Source organism: Tachypleus tridentatus, chromosome 2 (assembly GCF_004210375.1).
Source record: "Tachypleus tridentatus isolate NWPU-2018 chromosome 2, ASM421037v1, whole genome shotgun sequence".
In the NCBI taxonomy this organism is placed as follows: Eukaryota; Metazoa; Arthropoda; class Merostomata; order Xiphosura; family Limulidae; genus Tachypleus; species Tachypleus tridentatus.
In genome coordinates this window covers 105,491,270-105,508,689 of record NC_134826.1, presented here as the reverse complement: position 1 = coordinate 105,508,689, position 17,420 = coordinate 105,491,270, and the positions used below count along the sequence as shown (strand labels likewise).

At 31.7% G+C, this 17,420-nt stretch overlaps 1 protein-coding gene across 9 annotated transcripts in view; it reads left to right on the top strand.

Annotated features, from left to right (window-relative positions):
- Positions 1–1,993: 1,993 nt before the first annotated feature.
- pelo (pelota mRNA surveillance and ribosome rescue factor) overlaps positions 1,994–17,420 on the top strand; it is a 49,101-nt gene continuing 33,674 nt past the window's right edge. For 3 of the 9 annotated variants that reach the window (XR_013025313.1, XR_013025312.1, XM_076490047.1), the window contains exons 1-3: positions 2,246–2,474; positions 8,397–8,489; positions 16,021–16,171. Coding sequence is in view for 5 of the 9 variants with exons in the window: in XM_076490047.1 (XP_076346162.1) it covers positions 2,434–2,474; positions 8,397–8,489; positions 16,021–16,171 (285 nt within the window). In the remaining 4 variants the exon portion in view is untranslated. Of the gene's footprint in view, positions 2,151–2,245; positions 2,475–2,571; positions 2,596–7,048; positions 7,156–8,396; positions 8,490–16,020; positions 16,172–17,420 lie in introns of those variants that run through there. The other 6 variants (XR_013025311.1, XR_013025310.1, XM_076490045.1 and 3 more) reach the window with 4 other exon arrangements.

The following is a 17,420-nucleotide window of genomic DNA, read 5'->3' as shown; positions in this document are numbered from 1 at the left end:
CATTTTGATGTTAATTTTGATAAAACTGTCTTCCGTTAAGATGGCATTTAACGGCTATATAATCCTTGTCAAAAGAAACAATGAACCTCATATGTAAGCTGTTTTTTGAAAGGGACATTTATTGTACTGAAAATATAGTCAGTATCATGGTTGCAGAAGAACAGGCGGTCTGAACCAAAGCTCATCTACCATGATCATCTTTGAAAGCATCTCAGTGATAGAATGGCCAGGTAAATATAATCAGAGAAGAAATTTCCAGTGGAAAGTCACCCTGTCAAAGAGCTCAGGGTTCCTGTAAAAACGCTTTCCAGAAGATTGCCCAAGACAGGTTAACCAGTGGATTTGCTAGATAACTTATGATAACTTTCTCAATGACTGGCAGTGGCATAAATTACGGGAAGCCATCCCGTTTCAATAAAGAAAAACAACACCATAACGACTTGGTGAATGGTTGTTTTATGTGTATATTAGAACTGTTCGAAAGTGTTCACAGAATAGAAAATAACAGTTTTCTGAGCTTCATTTACAAAGTATTTCAATGTAGATGTTTGTTCATAACATAGAAAGCAACAGAAAGTTAGAAAACTGAAAGTTAAGAATCGACAAGTTTGAGATAGTATTTAGAAATACGAATATGTATAAAAATAGACAATATCAAAAGGTTATTAAATTCAATGAAATATAGCGCATTTATCATTCATGATCGTTTTAGTAGATTAATTGGTGAAGCATCGTATTTCAGATTAATTGGTGAAGAATTTTATAAGCAAATTCATAACTGTAATAAGTAATTTAGGCGTATCTTCATTTTTGAAATTTCTGTTTAAACAGTGTATTTGAAATTAGTTTCATACCTTTTGTAGAAAAGTTTATTTATTAAAGTAGTTCTACAAGTGAAAATAGCTGTAGAAAACTTTTAATGAAAAAATAAGTTAATTCTTTATCTTCACTTGGTGTAGACATGACATTATTTTCAATGAAATAGTCCAAAAGAAATCATCCATTGTTATAATTTATGTCATATAGTTCCTAATGACTACTTCAAGCCTACGTAGTTTCCTCCCATGAAAAATTTAGGTTTTGATAATTCTTTACTTCCCTTGTGTAACTAGCTTCGAGTAAGGTAAAGTTTGAAAGAATCAATTTTACGAGGTTTGTATGTTTGTTAAGCACAAAGCTACATAAATAAACAATGTGCTATTTGTGATGTGCCCACCGCGAGTATCAAAACCTGAGTTTGGACAGTATAAGCCCTCATACTTACCGCTGAGCCATAATGTGTTTGTTTGTTTTGGAATTTCGCACAAAGGTACTCGAGGGCTATCTGTGCTAGCCGTCCCTAATTTAGCAGTGTAAGACTAGAGGGAAGGCAGCTAGTCATTACCACCCACCGCCAACTCTTGGGCTACTCTTTACCAACGAAAAGTGGGATTGACCGTGACATTATAACGCCCCCACGGTTGGGAGGGCGAGCATGTTTAACGCGACGCGGGCGCGAACCCGCGACCCTCGGATTACGAGTCGCACGCCTTACGCGTTTGGCCATGCCAGGCCCGCGCCATAATGTGTGGAAAGGCATTTTACAAGGATGTTTGTTTGTTGTTAAATGTAGTTATACAATGACTACCTGTACTCTGTCCACCGTAAATGTCGAAACCTGATTTTTAATATTATGAGCTCCCACAACTACCAACAGAATTTTACGACAAATAATTCCAAATACGAGCAAAGTTTACCTAAAATTATTAATAAATTTTACTTATTTTATATTACGATATACAAAGCAATAACGTATCTTGTTGGATCCCTGTATGTTTATAAGTAACACTTTGTTTTTGTTTGTTTTTTAATTTCGCGCAAAGCTACTCGAGAGCTATCTAATTTAGCAATGTACGGCTAGAGGGAAGGCAGCTAGTGATCACCACCCACCGCCAACTCTTGGGCTACTCTTTTACCAACGAATAGTAAGATTGACCGTCACATTATAAAGCCTTTACGGCTGAAAGGGCGAGCATGTTTGGTGCGACGGGGATTCGAACCTGCGATCCTCAGATTACGAGTCGAACGCCTTAACCCACCTGGTCATGCCGGGCCGTAACACTTTGCAAATCCATAAAAATCAAGGGCGAATATATGATCTGATTTTTTTTGTGAGTATACGTGTTTACCGCTTCTTTGTTTGTTTCTATTAAAAGCCTACAATGGGTTATCTACTTTATCCATCAAAGTAACTCGAGCGCCGGATCTACTACATACCGCTGTCCAGCAAAGGAAATACGCGTTCATAGTCCTAGGCCTAATATTCATAATAAAAATATTAGTCTTATTGTACATGTTAAAATATAATTTAGTCAGGGGTCGCAATGGTTACTTTTGATGTAACAGAGTAAGAAGAGTGAAGATATTAATTTGCCCGTACAAATCTTTTCTGCGATGAAATTACTCTCCAAAGAAATCGATAAGGATGGAACAGGGTGAGAAAAAATGTATATATAGTTTCAAAACTAACTAAAGGGATTTGACGTCCAGGATTTGCAGTTGTTATCTTTATCCTTGGAATTAGACTTATTTAGCTGAATCGCACAGTTCTCAATAGTACGCATGACTACTACTAGTAGTAAATATATAAATCGTAGCTTGGCCCTAGTTTTTAATTTTCAAACTGAAATAATAAAAATTAATAATATAGCGTTGTTAGCACTAATCATTTATCAGTCGCCTTTTAGTTTTATCATCGTCATTGTTGAGATTTATTCATTGAAATTAGTTTTAAAATAAAGAGTTCTTAAAGAGTTAGAAATTGTATTGGTATATGCAGTATTTAGATTGTAAAAGTATCTATTTCATAATAATAGCGTAATAAAGTATTGGAAATTTACTGTTCACGAATTATGCCAACAGATGGTAGAGACTATATGCATCTGTTGTTCAAAACTGTATACAGATAAGGGTTGTACAAATACTTGTAAATATTGTAGTAATTTGTACATGTCTACACTGATTGCTCTGTTCATAAGTATTTGCATATGGTGCTACACGAGTTTGGTATAGTAAGAGGCATAGCTCTAAGATACTAAATGCTGACATTCAAATCTAACATGAAACAACTGATTTTCTTACCTTGAGCAGGTTTCTTTGTTATATGTTTTTGTGTTTGTTTGAGACAAAATGTTTTATGGATTTAAAAGAACTATGATTGTCAGAAATATCAATGCAATATTTTGTATATCATCAAGGTTAGATTATGATAAGCTAACTTGTATTACTTAATAATACATAATGTTCCAGAGAAGATAGGTACAATGTCAAAACTATAAATTGTCTGCATAATACACTGTGTGTTATTTTCATTTAACTTATACATGCAGGTCATGTATGTAGCCTCAGTCCTGACTAGCTACAACACATAATGCTCCCTCTCATGGTAGATACATATTTTGTGTTTAGTAACATAACATATTAACTAAAATAAATATCTGTATGTTATTTAACATGTTAATGTTTTTGATAAATGAATACAAAAATATCCATTTTTCTTTTTTGAAACATTAATTTTCAGTAAAAATAATTTTATTGGTAATTCTAATTTTTCTGTATAAAAATTTTTAATGCTTACTGAAAGTGTGCCAAATTTTGTGAAAATACATAAACCTTAATTTATTTGGTGATGTACGAGTACAATCATATCACAGCTTCATGGTATGATATTTGTATGGTATTGCTGTATTGCTATACCTTTAATTATTATAGGCCATACCATACATTTCAGACAGAAATAATGTAGTTTTTTAAAAATAAAGTTAGACAGTGTTCATTATGTATGCTAGGTTCACCGAGGTTTTCTGCTTATCTTCTTGAGTTAAAATAACATTTTAGATTTCATTCTGAATCTTGGTTGGGTCTTTATTTTGCAAAAAGAGGACAGATGCTAAGACAGTTGAACAAAGAGTGAAGTAATTGTTGAATTATGGAAAACTGAGATAATGTAAAGAAATATGCACATTTTGTGTGAAAGCTTTAGATATAGGCAGTTACTACTACTTGTATATTGTATGCATACACACCAATAAATCATTTTCATCACATATATACTAACATTGGTCACTGTTTGGTATTAGCTATAATAAGATGCATTAGACATTCTTTAAAAACCTTAATGTTTCTCAAGATTGCTGATATGGGTATTAAAACTTTTATTAAAATAAAGTAGAGAAAAATGTTTCAACCTTCTTAGGTTATCTTCAGGTTCACAAAGAGAGAGTTTGCAACTGACCGTTCATGAGTACTTCTTAGGGATAAGAGTGTAAATATATACGGGATTGTAGGTAGCATTGTAGTTAAATGTTAGGTTATTAATTAATATAGGTATAAAGATTTTCTTTTATATTGGTTTAATTTTGGTTTTAGTTGTTGTATACATAGGGCTTCTTTGATTTTGCATTTGTTTATATTTGTTTCCCTACTTAGTATTTGAGTGTTTTCTATCATTAAGTTGTGTTTATTTGATTTGAAGTGTTCAAAAATGTGTGAAGGTGTTTTTTTTGTGTTCTTTGAATCTGGTTTCCATTTGTCTGCTTGTTTCTCCAATATAATTAGTTGTGGCAGTTGTTGCATTATATTTTATAAATAATGTTGGTGTTGTGTTTGTCAGTGTAGTTTTTACATAGTATGGACTTTAGTTTTGTACCTGGTTTTTGAATAAATTTGGTGTTTACTGGAATGTTGTGTTTTGTTATAAGTTTTGTTTTGTTTTTTTGCTGATGTTGGGTATATATGGTACGCATCATTGTAAGGTTTTTGTAGTTTATTGTATTTTGGAATTTATTATTGTTGGTTTGTTATTAATTGTGTTGTTGATCTTGGTGTGTGCATATAATTTTTTAAATGGTATCTTGGAGAAAACTTGTTGATGTTGATGAAGTGTTGTTTTATTTTGTTGATTTTATTGTTAATTTTATCAGTTGAACATGGTTTTGTGGCTATGTTTATTTGGTTTCTTAATATGTTGAGTTTTTGTTTTGTTTCATTTGCTGAGTCCTAGGGGATATGTAGTCCAATCTGGGTGATTTTTTGTGGATTTCTGTTCTGAATTGTGTATCAGTTCTAGTGATCCTGAAGTTAAGAAATGCTATATGGTTAGTTTTTTCCTGTTCACAGGTGGACGTAATTTTGGGGTGTATGGAGTTAACATGGCTGAAAAAACTAAGTGTGTGCTCTGTAGATGTGAATCCAGCAATTGTATTTTCAGCATATCTGTACTAGTATAGTGATGGGTGTAAGGCTGAATTGATCACTTGTAATTCAATCTCTGTCATAAAAATGTTGGCTAGAACCGGTGACACAGGATTCTCCATACTTACACCATTTATTTGTAAGTAGTTTTGATTAATGAACATAAAGTTAGTTTTGGTGGTAGAGAATTCTATAAGGGTTGCTAATTTGTTCCTGGGAATGCGTATCAATGAGTTAGAGTCTTGGATATAATGTTCTACTGTAAAAACCTGAATGTTTGTGTGTGGTCCATACTGCTGTTCAAGTGTAGGAATATGTGTGGTACAAATATATCATTCAGTTACAGCTAAGATATCTTTGTGTAGTGCAGATAGTCATTCTGTTAAAGCTTGGTTATACATTTTAGTGCAAGTAAATAATTCTGCTACATCTTGAAGGTATATGTGTAGTACAGATAAATATATATGTAAAAACAGCTGGTTTGGGTTGAGAAATTTTTTTTTCTCAACCCAAACCAGCTGTTTTTACATATATATTTTTCTCTACAAGTAAGCTTTTTTGGCATCACTATAATACAGGTAGTTAGTGTTGTGAAGTATACATATTTTTGTCTTGAACATCTTTATAAGTTTGTAAGTCTAATATTTGTAATAGAGATATTTTAAACTGCAGTGTTTTTGCACATTTTTAGAAACTTTTCCCTAACGACATTCAAACTAAAGATTTTTAAAACTGGCACTTCAAACCTATATCTTCTCTCTCATGTGTCATTGTATAGGAGGGTTTTGTTTTTTTTCAGTATTAAAATTCTTCCAGTTCCCACTTGGTTCAGAAGTAAGTCTGCAGACATACAGCACCAAAATGCCAAGTTTCAATACTCGTGGTGAACACTTCACAGATAGACCATTGTATTGCTTTATACTTAACATACAAGCAAACAAAAGAACTCTTCAGCTTAATGAATGATCAGACAAAAGTTTATGTGAACTGCTATTTGTATATGCAGTTGAAGAAAGTAACTTATGGTTTGAATGTTGAAAGCTGATGAAGTACTGGAATCCAAAAAGCCTAATATATGTGATCAGACTTAAACTACAGATGTTATTTAGGAAACTGAAAAACAAAACACCTTGGCATTTTCATTAATAGGTATAATGTTGTCAGTGTGAGATATGTAAATATTCAAGATCCCTATCTTTGTTAAGTGAAAATAATGACCATATGAAAAAGAAGGCATTAGTTAGAACTGGATGATAAGTGGAAACTGATAAATTATTAATTGTTGGATTCGTTAATGGCTTCAGTTAATTGATTTTTTACATATGGCTTGGATAGTTGGAACAATCTAATATATAATTAATGGAAATACTAATCTCAGTATTAGCTCCTTATTGTCTTGAGTTGTGAAACTAGTCAGTTAAGTTGAATAACTGTGAAACAATCAAAAGTAACAGAAATCATAATGGCAATATTTCATTTCTGTTATTTGATAATATTAACCAATGTAATTTATGCTAATAGATAACAAGGCTGATTGCTCTAATGTATTTTTTTTTAAATTGCACTATAAGTTTAAATAAAATAAATAAATAAAATATATATTAAGAGTACTGGAAATAAGGATCAAACATTGCCTGGTTGTTATTGTGCATGGAATATGATTTTATGAATTCACGACTTTGCATCCCATTGCTGTAGAAACTTTGGTTTTATGAGTATATTATAAAACTGATGCCATATTTTGTTATACAGTCACACAAGAGTAGTCCAAACATTGGCAGTGGAGGTTGTTGACAAGCAGCTTTCTCCCTAGTCTAGTTCAAAATCAGGAATAGCTGTTCTATTATAGAAGTTTATGTATGAAAGCAAAGAAGAATATACAATAATATGTCAACCACACTATATCTACTATATCCAGCATCAGTAAGGCCCTTTACTCAATATCATGTCCTATCAGTGGTGATCTTCCTGCTCTTTGTGTAATCAGTTTTCGTAAACAAGTATTGTGATGCAAAGTAGATTAAGTAAATGGCTTATATGTGTGTATATTAAAACTGGGTAAGTAACTCAGTTTATTGATATAATTAATTACCTATGAAATTTAATTACATCAAGTAATATGATGTAATATAGTAGACTAATCAAGATTACAATTAATTGATGAAAATCATACATATGACTAACTGAAATATCATTGTTAATATGATTTCTCATTCTTATTTTTTATTTTTTTTATTTTAAGTCTGTTCAATTTAATCAAGATCGATGTTTTTGATTATTACTATTTTTAGTTATTCCAGTGCTTTCCAGTGGCACAGCAGTATGTCTGCAGATTCACACTGCCAGAAACTGGGTTTTGATTTCCATGATGGGTAGAGCACAGATGGTTCATTGTATAGTTTTGTGTTTAATTCTAAACAAGCAAAAAGAAATTATTACAACTCTAAGTCACACGTGAAAACAAGTGATTAATTAATTATATATATCCACTAATTTTCCAACTCTAGTAAATAATAAATAAATAAATATGTGAAACTCTTAAATGTAATACTTGCCCTAGGGTATAACCAGACAGCAAGAACAAAAAGAAATTTTTTCATCATATTAGTAGTTACAAAAAAGAAAACTTCTAATTTCTAAAAAAATGGTTGTGACCTTTCAACTTATTCACAACCCAAAGCTTAAGAACACCAGTACTAGTTTATAGTTTACTTACACAATATTAAGCTTTACTTCTGTGGTATCATCAGTCACACTTCATAAATCATTAGAAAAATAATTTTACATGAGTTATCAATAGTAGATAGTATGATTTTGAGCGATGTTTCTTTCGTATTGTCTTCAGAGTAGGCTTACCATTTGAAGTATGTATAAAGTGGTGTGATAGAAGACAATGTACAACTGTCTAACATACACTTGACAGTCTTCTCATACTATGCATGGTAGTTTCATTATGGAAATTTATTGATTATATTTATTTTGTTTTGGCTTTTCTTACAGAATAATTTATCTTTTTGGTATCCTTATTTAATTAAATGCATTTATATGAATTATTCTGTTTGCTTTACAGGGTTTTGAATTGTGGGTTTATCAAAATTTATTTTTATTTTAAATGCTCTGGTGTAATAAGTTTCTGACACTTAAAATGTTCTTCATTGTTTTAGAAATGTAACCATTATTCCTGAAGAATCCGAAGATATGTGGCATGCATACAATCTTGTAGCAGAAGGAGACAGTCTCAGAGCCTCAACCATTAGGTAAGTCTTTCTGTTGAAAGTTTGATATTGTTGGTATAAAGTATGTATATAATTCTTTTGCAGAAGCAGACAGTCTAAGAGCCTTGGCTTTTAGGTAACTCTTATTATTGAACATTTGATATTGTTGTTGGTACAGAGAATATATATAATCTTGTAGCAGGAGAAGACACTCAGTGTCTCAATTGTTAGACAGTTTTTGCTATTCAAAGTTTGATACTGTTATTGCATAGAATACAGGTAATTTCATAGTAGAAGCAGACTGTCTCAGAGCCTCGAACATTAAGTACTTCTTGCTATTCAAAACTTGATGTGGCTGGTATATAAAATTCATAATCTTGTACCAGAAGGAGACCATCCCAAAGCCTCAACCATTAAGTAACTTACTGTTGGTAGTGTTTTACTGTTGTTATACAGAATGGAGTAAATATATTGTCTTTTCATCAAGCTAATTATTCTTAATTTTTAATGAAAATGTTTTCTAAGGTAGTGGTTGCAAGACATATGCACAATCACAGAATAATCTAAAAATACTTCCATAGTAACAGAAAAACTTGGACACATTTCAAAAGTCATAGAGGTACTGTACCATATCAGAGTTTATCTGTGTAAACATTTCACATGCCACAAGCCCTACATTTCCACATACTCCACAATCTTCTTGGTTCAACTGTGTCTCACACATAAATCATTATGTGACAATCCTTCCCTAATAGTAGTGTGACACACAATCCTGATGCTCATGACTCCCTCTTATTTAATTCTACTGAACTTTCACTTATTAGGCAGTGCTCAAGTATCTAGTCACCAAAGTCTATGCCATTTCTTCTTGCATGCAAAAATTTCTGTCTTTTGAGGACTGCGGCTTCTCTGGATCCCATTCTTCCAATTTGCCACACACACATATATATATATATACCATAGCCAACAGGACTTATCCAGGGATCCTCCTTCCTATGCTTTTCCTCGAGGATCTTGCTTGGTGGCTGGGTTACTCCAAAACACTTCTGGCATTCACTTGCCTTATCAAAGGAGTTTTGCTCAATATATTAAAGCCTTAGAACTGTGTGCTGTTCCATTTTTTTCCCATTCTGATACATCTTTTAGTTACAGTTCACATGAACAACTTCGTATATTGCACATCAATCAATAAGGAAGTGCCTATTCCAGGACCCTCTGCTACCAGACTCATTTATTGAGCCCTATCTTGTCAGGTAAATTTAATTGCCTGCCAAATTCTAGGTGCTTTAAACTTCACAGGAAATCATTTTTCTTGATTGGACCATATCCTTCTTCCAGACTGGTTCCTTCACCTTATTCTTTGACTATGGCCTGAATGCATTTTACCCACAACATAACTGCCAAAGTAACCATAAGAGTAATCATACTATAACGTTTTATTATGTAAACATATGTTCAGGAAATTATGTAGATTATCAGTAAATATTACAAGGTTTTCATTCACTAAATATCAATTTTTAATTAAGTATTAAGATTTTTTAATTAAAGATTTGCTCATGAATTTTCTTTTTTAGAATCTTTACTATCCAACACATTCCAAACATTATGACCTTAAGACAAAAGTGCTTCACCATTCCCATTCTTCTCCTCACAACTGGCATTGTCCACCTTCCATTTTGCACTATTTTATTCCTTCTGGTACAATTACATTTTGTTTGTTTTCCTTAATGGCAAATTTCTCTTTTCTGCTCTCCTGTTCCTCAACCATTTTTGGGTTGTGTATGCCCTCAGTTAGGATTGTTGTTTTCTTTATCTTAACTCTTGATGGGCTTAGTCAATTTGTCTAACCTTTTAACTACCATAAAAGTTATGAACTAGATCTAACTTACCCTGTTTTGTTCTAGAATCACTAAAATTGTAACTGGAAACCTCAAATGTTTATTCCAAGTAACATAAATTGCATAAGAGTATACATCTATTTATATTTATTAATTTTTGCTTTATTAGCATTTAAATTATCTTTGTTAATACCACCATATAAGTTGTATATCATGGAATGCACATGCAACTTATGTTACTGTACTGAATAGCATAAATTGGCATTTATAAAGTACAAATGTCATAACGTTGTAGTAGTGTGTTCCAATATTTTGTAAAATACAATCACATTTCAGTTATCATATATTACAGTTATTACTAGTTACAAATAAATTCTTAAATTTCAGTGATTCTTCTTAAAACATAGAACAGTAAAAAATGAAAATAATTATCTCTTCTACTAACAATGTTATGAATTTCTTTGTACTCGCATATCATACTTGTTTAAGCCTTATGAAATTTTGCACATAAAGATGTAAAAAATAATAATTGTTTTAGGTTTTACATATGTTTTTTGGAAATAAAACATTAACCACTACCATTAAATCTCATTGTAATATATCAGGCTTCCTAAGTAAGCCGTATTTGGGTCTAGAAAATCTCATTTCTAATCACCTTGATACTACTCTTCAAACTTGCAATGGAAAAGACAGCTTTATCTGCATAAGTTCTTTATAAAGACTGGCAGAATTACATAGTTCAAAATGAGTACTTTCATTTAGTTACAAACATGTAATTGAGAAAATTGGGCATAGGTAAACAAGTATTTCTAAAAAAGGAAGAGGTGAGTAGAGCCACTGTACTGGATTTACTAAATATTACAATATTTGAGCAAATAGAAATGGCAGGAGATTCTTATTTTAAGTGTTAGCATGTCAATACAGGTAATTTGAGTTTCTAATTCATAAAAGCTGTAGATATTTAGCAATTTTATTACATACTTTTGAATTAAGAAATTAAATAATATATAATGCTAAAATTTGAATTATAAACTACAGTTTAATATCAAGTTTATTGATATACTTTCATAAAATAGTAGATTAATAAAATTTTGAATATAAGTTCACAAACATGATGACATGTCCATTGACCCCTACCCTACATTAATGTCAAACATCCTATTTACTGCTTTGTTGTTCTTTAGTCATCCTTGGTCTGTGATTGCTTTCAGCCAGGACTAGTCTGATCACTTTCACTGAGTTTATCCTCCTTTTCATCTTTTTCCCCATGTACTGTTGATGACTGTATTCTGACAAACTCAACCTTGGTTGCCACTACTTCATTTTTTTTTTTACCAAGCCCCCTTTCCACTCCATTCAGTTCTATCCCTTCTGGTACAACCACACACATTTTTATGTCAAAACATCGATTCATCGTCACATGAGATTGTCTGAGCACCTTGAGCTTAACTTTCTAGTGTACAGCTTTGCTTCTTTCCTCCTTGTTGATCTCTCACTTCTGTTGGAAAAACATTTTCAGATAAAGAAGTACTGACATTCAACATACTTCTGCTGTCACAGAACAATGCATAATCACTTATGTAACCTTAGACCAAATTTTCAAATTTATCCCTATGACTTTTGTCACCATTTTCAAAGTCCTTTGACACATTTCTACAGCTACAGAACAACTTTTACACATTTATGTAACCATAGAACAAATGTTTACAGTTAACTCTATGGCTCCTAACACTGTTTCAAGACTTTTCTGCATGTGATACTTCATTAAATTCAATTTAATTAAACTACTTTACTATAATATAAATATATGAAAATTAAATTGAATTGCATGTTATCTAACTTTTAATTAATTTGCTTTAAAGGAAGCTTTTAAAAATAAAACTGCAGTTGTCATGTCACATGATCCACAAGCTTTGAAAAACTCAACTTCAGCACAGTTTCTTTCATAGACACACAAACTGTTATATATGGAATTTTTATGCACTAAATGTAGATGTTTGACTTAATTGTCATCTGAAATCTAACTCTGCAAGCTGGATTGTTCGAGAAACATATAAATTTTCAAGCCCTCAACTGTTATCACAACAACCTTCTATATTTTGCTTTGAGATCTACAATATCCATCTCGTTAGTTGACACAAGTGTATATAGTCATTAGAGAGAGCTGAATTTATACTCTACTCTATTAATGGTTAGCTTCAAATTAGTGAGCATTTTTAGTTACAATGTACATGAAACTACAACTTGTATTGTTGCTGCTTGATCAACTACAACACATAAGGTAGTTTGTAACCTAAATGTGTTGTGGTTAGAGAGACAGTTAAATTGTCTTAAGGTCTTATATTTATATTTAACTTAATTATGTGTTATACATGTTTTAAAAATTGTATTTAAATGGGTATATGATTTTTATAAGTTTAACTTGTTGCCTGAATTTTAAGTTTATAAACCATATGGCTTGTGTAAGTGCCATCTTGTTTCAACAACAAGTTTCAACAAGTATTTCCAATTGAAATACTGTCATAAAAATCAGTTAATATATGGGCATAAATGTTATATGGGTGAAATGAAAAAAAAAAGTAAAGTTTATGAGAAAAGATAAAGACTTGAAATTACACATATAAGAAAAAAATATTCTAGTGGATTTTATGAAGAGTTGAAAGGTATGTACATATTTCCATTTATTTATTTTAAGTATTTCATTGCACTGTATGCTGGTGATAATAGATATAGTTAGTGTTATAGTAGAGAAAATGGAAAATGAAATGTAAACATTTACCTTAAAAAGTTTTGATATTAATTTATAAGCTTCTAGAGATTATACAAATAAAATGAGAAACTTGTAAGATAAAGAAATGTCATTTTTATACTTCACATGAAAATCATCTTGCAGGTGAGCTATTCAAAGTGTGTGTGCATATAACTATATTAAGTAAATTGTTTATTATAAATAGAAGAAAAATCCAAATCAAATGGGTTTTTTTTCTAAAACTATGTACTTTTAAGAGGATTCTTGTCAAATTTTAAACAATTTATTCACCAATTTTATTTTTCGAATGTCCTTGTACAATGTCCTCTACCCTTACGTCTGTCTCAGTCTTTACACTGTCAACCTCAATCAAACATTGTTCATTCAGACCTAACCACACTCCATATTCACACATGTCTTTTATCAAGTCCATTACTTCAGCCTTTTGGTATATTCAGTGTGGTTTCCATCCTTCTGCTTCTCTTCTTACCAGATTCTTTACCTGGATATTTGTCAGAGGCTTTTCTTCTTTCACTGTGTCAGACTAGCTGACAGCTTTGTCACACACTATCTGTTTCTTTTAGTTTCATAAGGGTTTGTTTTTCCCAGTCATTTCCCTTCTTTTCTGCTCCTTTTGAGTTGTGCATCCTCCATGATCCTTTGATATACCTGGTTGAAGTTTCATTGTAATTCTTTATGCCCTTTTCTGTCCTCCATTTGTGCCTTGGTCTACATGTTTCATGCACCATCTCTTCCTCAAAAACCTATTTCCTTTTCTTTCTTATGGACTTGTTGATCAGATATTTATGCCATTAACATTGACTACATCTTTTATTGTTCCTCTTTTGTCATCATATATCCCAATTGGTCCTTTTTTCCTATGATCTGTGCTGCCTGTGATAAAAGTGGTTTGGATTTTACACCTATTGTTTTACCTTCCATCTCATACCTGTAATCCCATTTCAATTAATATTGGCTTCTTTGCTTGGTTTGTTCTGTATTATGTGGCATGTACTGCCTCCATTGTGAGTTCATGACTTTTTATTCCCTGGAATTCCTCCTCTTCCCATACTCTATCGTCTATCGTACTCACTGGTTGTGTTTGTCAACTCGTTAAGCTTGCATATTTAGACTTATCCACGGAAAATCATAATCTCCACACTGTTTTTCTCATCAAATTTGTCATCTCATCATGGCTTCTCATCTTCACCGTCCATTGGAGAAGATCATTCAGGGTGTAAATATGGATTCTTTCCAACACATTTGTTGCTCATTACCTGTACAGTCTGGCCATGTCTTCCTCAGGTAGATATTTTCTTTCATCCATGATGACTCTACACACATTCATTCACCTTTGACTGAAGTGTGTCTTATCACTTTCATTTATGTTTCTTTTCTGGTAGCCTCTTTTTTTGCCACTGATAATGGGATCTCACTCAGGGGCAGGTGTTACCTGATCAGATAAGTTTTGTCTCAAAGCTGCACCATCTATTGATTGCCCTATAATACTCACTGTAGAGATAAGTGTTCCACAGTGGTACATACATATGATTCTAGATATTAGTAAGTTTCACTCAGTGGTGGACTCATCACAGCTGAAGAAATAAATCATTGATCAAATGTTCATTAAAAGATCATATAGAAGTTTTATTGTTTAATCCGATCCATGTAATACATTTTATTATAGAAACTTTCATATAGATATTTAAATAATCAATTAAAGAGATTTGTTTGTACTGAAGGATTTAACCTATTATATCATATTAAATATATTTTGTATGTTTATTTTAACAACTCTTAGTGTAAAAAACTGTGAAAAAAATATAAGAGGGATTAACTGAAATGCTAATATTTATGTGACTTTCTATTTTTATAAATTCTGTAGCAATAAATTCATGGGCCCACAAGCAACAGACTCCCTAAATAGTGTACAAAAATGTATAAAAGCTTGGTGGGTATTTATATGGACCCTATCAGTAATTCAAGATATGAAACTACAATTTATATTTTATCACTATAACATACTCAATATTGAATTTCAATTTGTATCAATTTATGTCATTGTAACATAATTAAGGTAAAATTTAAAGCTGTGGCAACTTATATCGCTATAACATAATTAAAATAAAATTTAAAGTTTTATTTTTTCTCTTTGTTTTGGTTATACTGTTGTTAAATTATTAAAAAGCATGTAACTTAATTTTAAGTAACTCATTTCATAAAAGCAATAATCTGTTTATATTAATAATAACATTTTTATAAGGTGACTAGTAAGATAGTAGTAACAATCTATATCCATTAAAATATTCATACCTTTTCATTTTAACTTCTGTTTAAAGCTGATATATGAAAGCTATTGCAGTTTTCAATTTTTTCCATGTAATAAACACTGGGTTAATCATTTTACTACTACAAGTAAATTTCCTTTCTCTTTCTACAGTTTCATATACATAATAGAATTCTCAAGTTTATTTATATCTTAAACACTTACCGAAGTTTTAGTTATCTTTGGGTTTGTGTGATGAAACTTTTCGTGCAACATATCTTTCTTTACTGTCATTGAAATAATACTTTCAATACCTGCATTATTTTAAAATAAGTTTAATTCTCAGTCTTTATATAAATAAATTTTCTTTCTATTTTAAGAATAACAACACATAAAATTTTATGAGGTATATCTATTTGGTGAAAAGCCACTATAATTTATTAGTTAAGTGCAATTTTATTTATAATTATGTCTTGTATAGAATTAACTGATTTTAAACATAATTTGATATATCCCCACCCACAGACACAAAACAACAGCTCATGCTGCAAGGAATTGTGAAGATAGCCTGAAGAGGTCAAAGCAATGTTCTTTACTTTATGTTAATAAAAGTTTTAATACCAATACCAGCATCTTCAGATACATCATTAATTGTATTATCTGATTGCTTATCTCTGTATAAAATAATAGCTTTCACATGTGTAATTTTCAACATTACAGAAAGGTGACAACAGAATCCTCAACAGGTAGTGTGGGCAGCAACCGTGTTCGGACAACACTTACTGTTAGAGTAGAAAATGTAGACTTTGACACCCAAGCATGTGTTTTGCGGGTAAAAGGCAGGAACATACAAGAAAACCAATATGTTAAGGTACAGTAGATAAACATTAAATAGGATTTGTACGTATTATGATGATCTCAGCAGGTTATTGTTCAAGAAAACTAGTATGTTTAAGTATAGTAGGTAATTGTTACTTTGTTTGTTGATGTAGACCAGTTCTTGTACAAGCATACTTGTGTGTTAAAGTATACTAAATAAATGGGATTATTATTTGTTAAGAACTAGATTAGTTCTTGTTCAAGAAGACCAGTATTTCTGAGGAAATACCTCCACACGCATCTGCCTTTGAGAGTTGGATGCCACTAGATTTGTACTAATTCCCACATAAAATCATGTGTTTTACATGAAATGCACTATCCATCCATCAAAGGGTGACATGACATCCTTGTGCTTTAAGTTCCCTTAAGCACTTACTTGAAATAACTTCATTATTTTCATTAGTGTTATCTAAAACAGACATGCTTTAAACTTATTACTTAAATATGATTCATAATAATCTATAGGGTGTGAACTTCATTCAAGTTTAACTGTTTCTTTTTTTTTTACTAAAAAACAAGAAAAAGTGCTTCCTTCTGTTATGAATTCTCAAGTGAAAGTAACTTCTAAGGAGGACAATGCTACTAATGTAGATTTTGTGACTACTGTAAATTCGTTGTCTGTTCTGAATGGGGGATTTCTTTTCTTTCTGGTGGTCCTTTTCACCTGGTCTATAGATAACCAAGGGTGACATGTTGATGATTTTTTTATATGTTCCAAAATGCCTTTTCTTCCAGACAATTTCCCCATTTAATCCATCAGAATTCAATATTCCAGTTTTGTTCTCTTTTCTTTGGCATTGTATCCACCACTTACCCTTTCAGTCAAGTCATGGAAGCATTAACCTGCCATATTCATAGATTTGGGCCAAGGTTACATTATTACATGGACAACTGGCTTCTCCTTGTTCCTTATTCAGAAGGGCTTTTAGATTGGCTAGTCAAGCATTCCAAGTTTTTCTTACACCTGCCCAATATTTTGTACTTCTGGGCATGTTCTCCAATTTTCATTTAAATTGGGCTAATCATTTTACTCCTTGTCTGTGAGCAATGGAATGTTTTATTTGTTGTTGGGGTTTTCTTTCTTTAGTATTATATGGCAAAGCAATGTAGCTATCTGTGCTTAAATGTTATATCACCAGGATTGCACTTCTCATTTATGCTTTTCATGCAAGATTCTTTTGCTTTTGGAAACTGGTTTCTCTAGAACCACTCATTCTCTTAGGTTGTGCACACATTGCCAT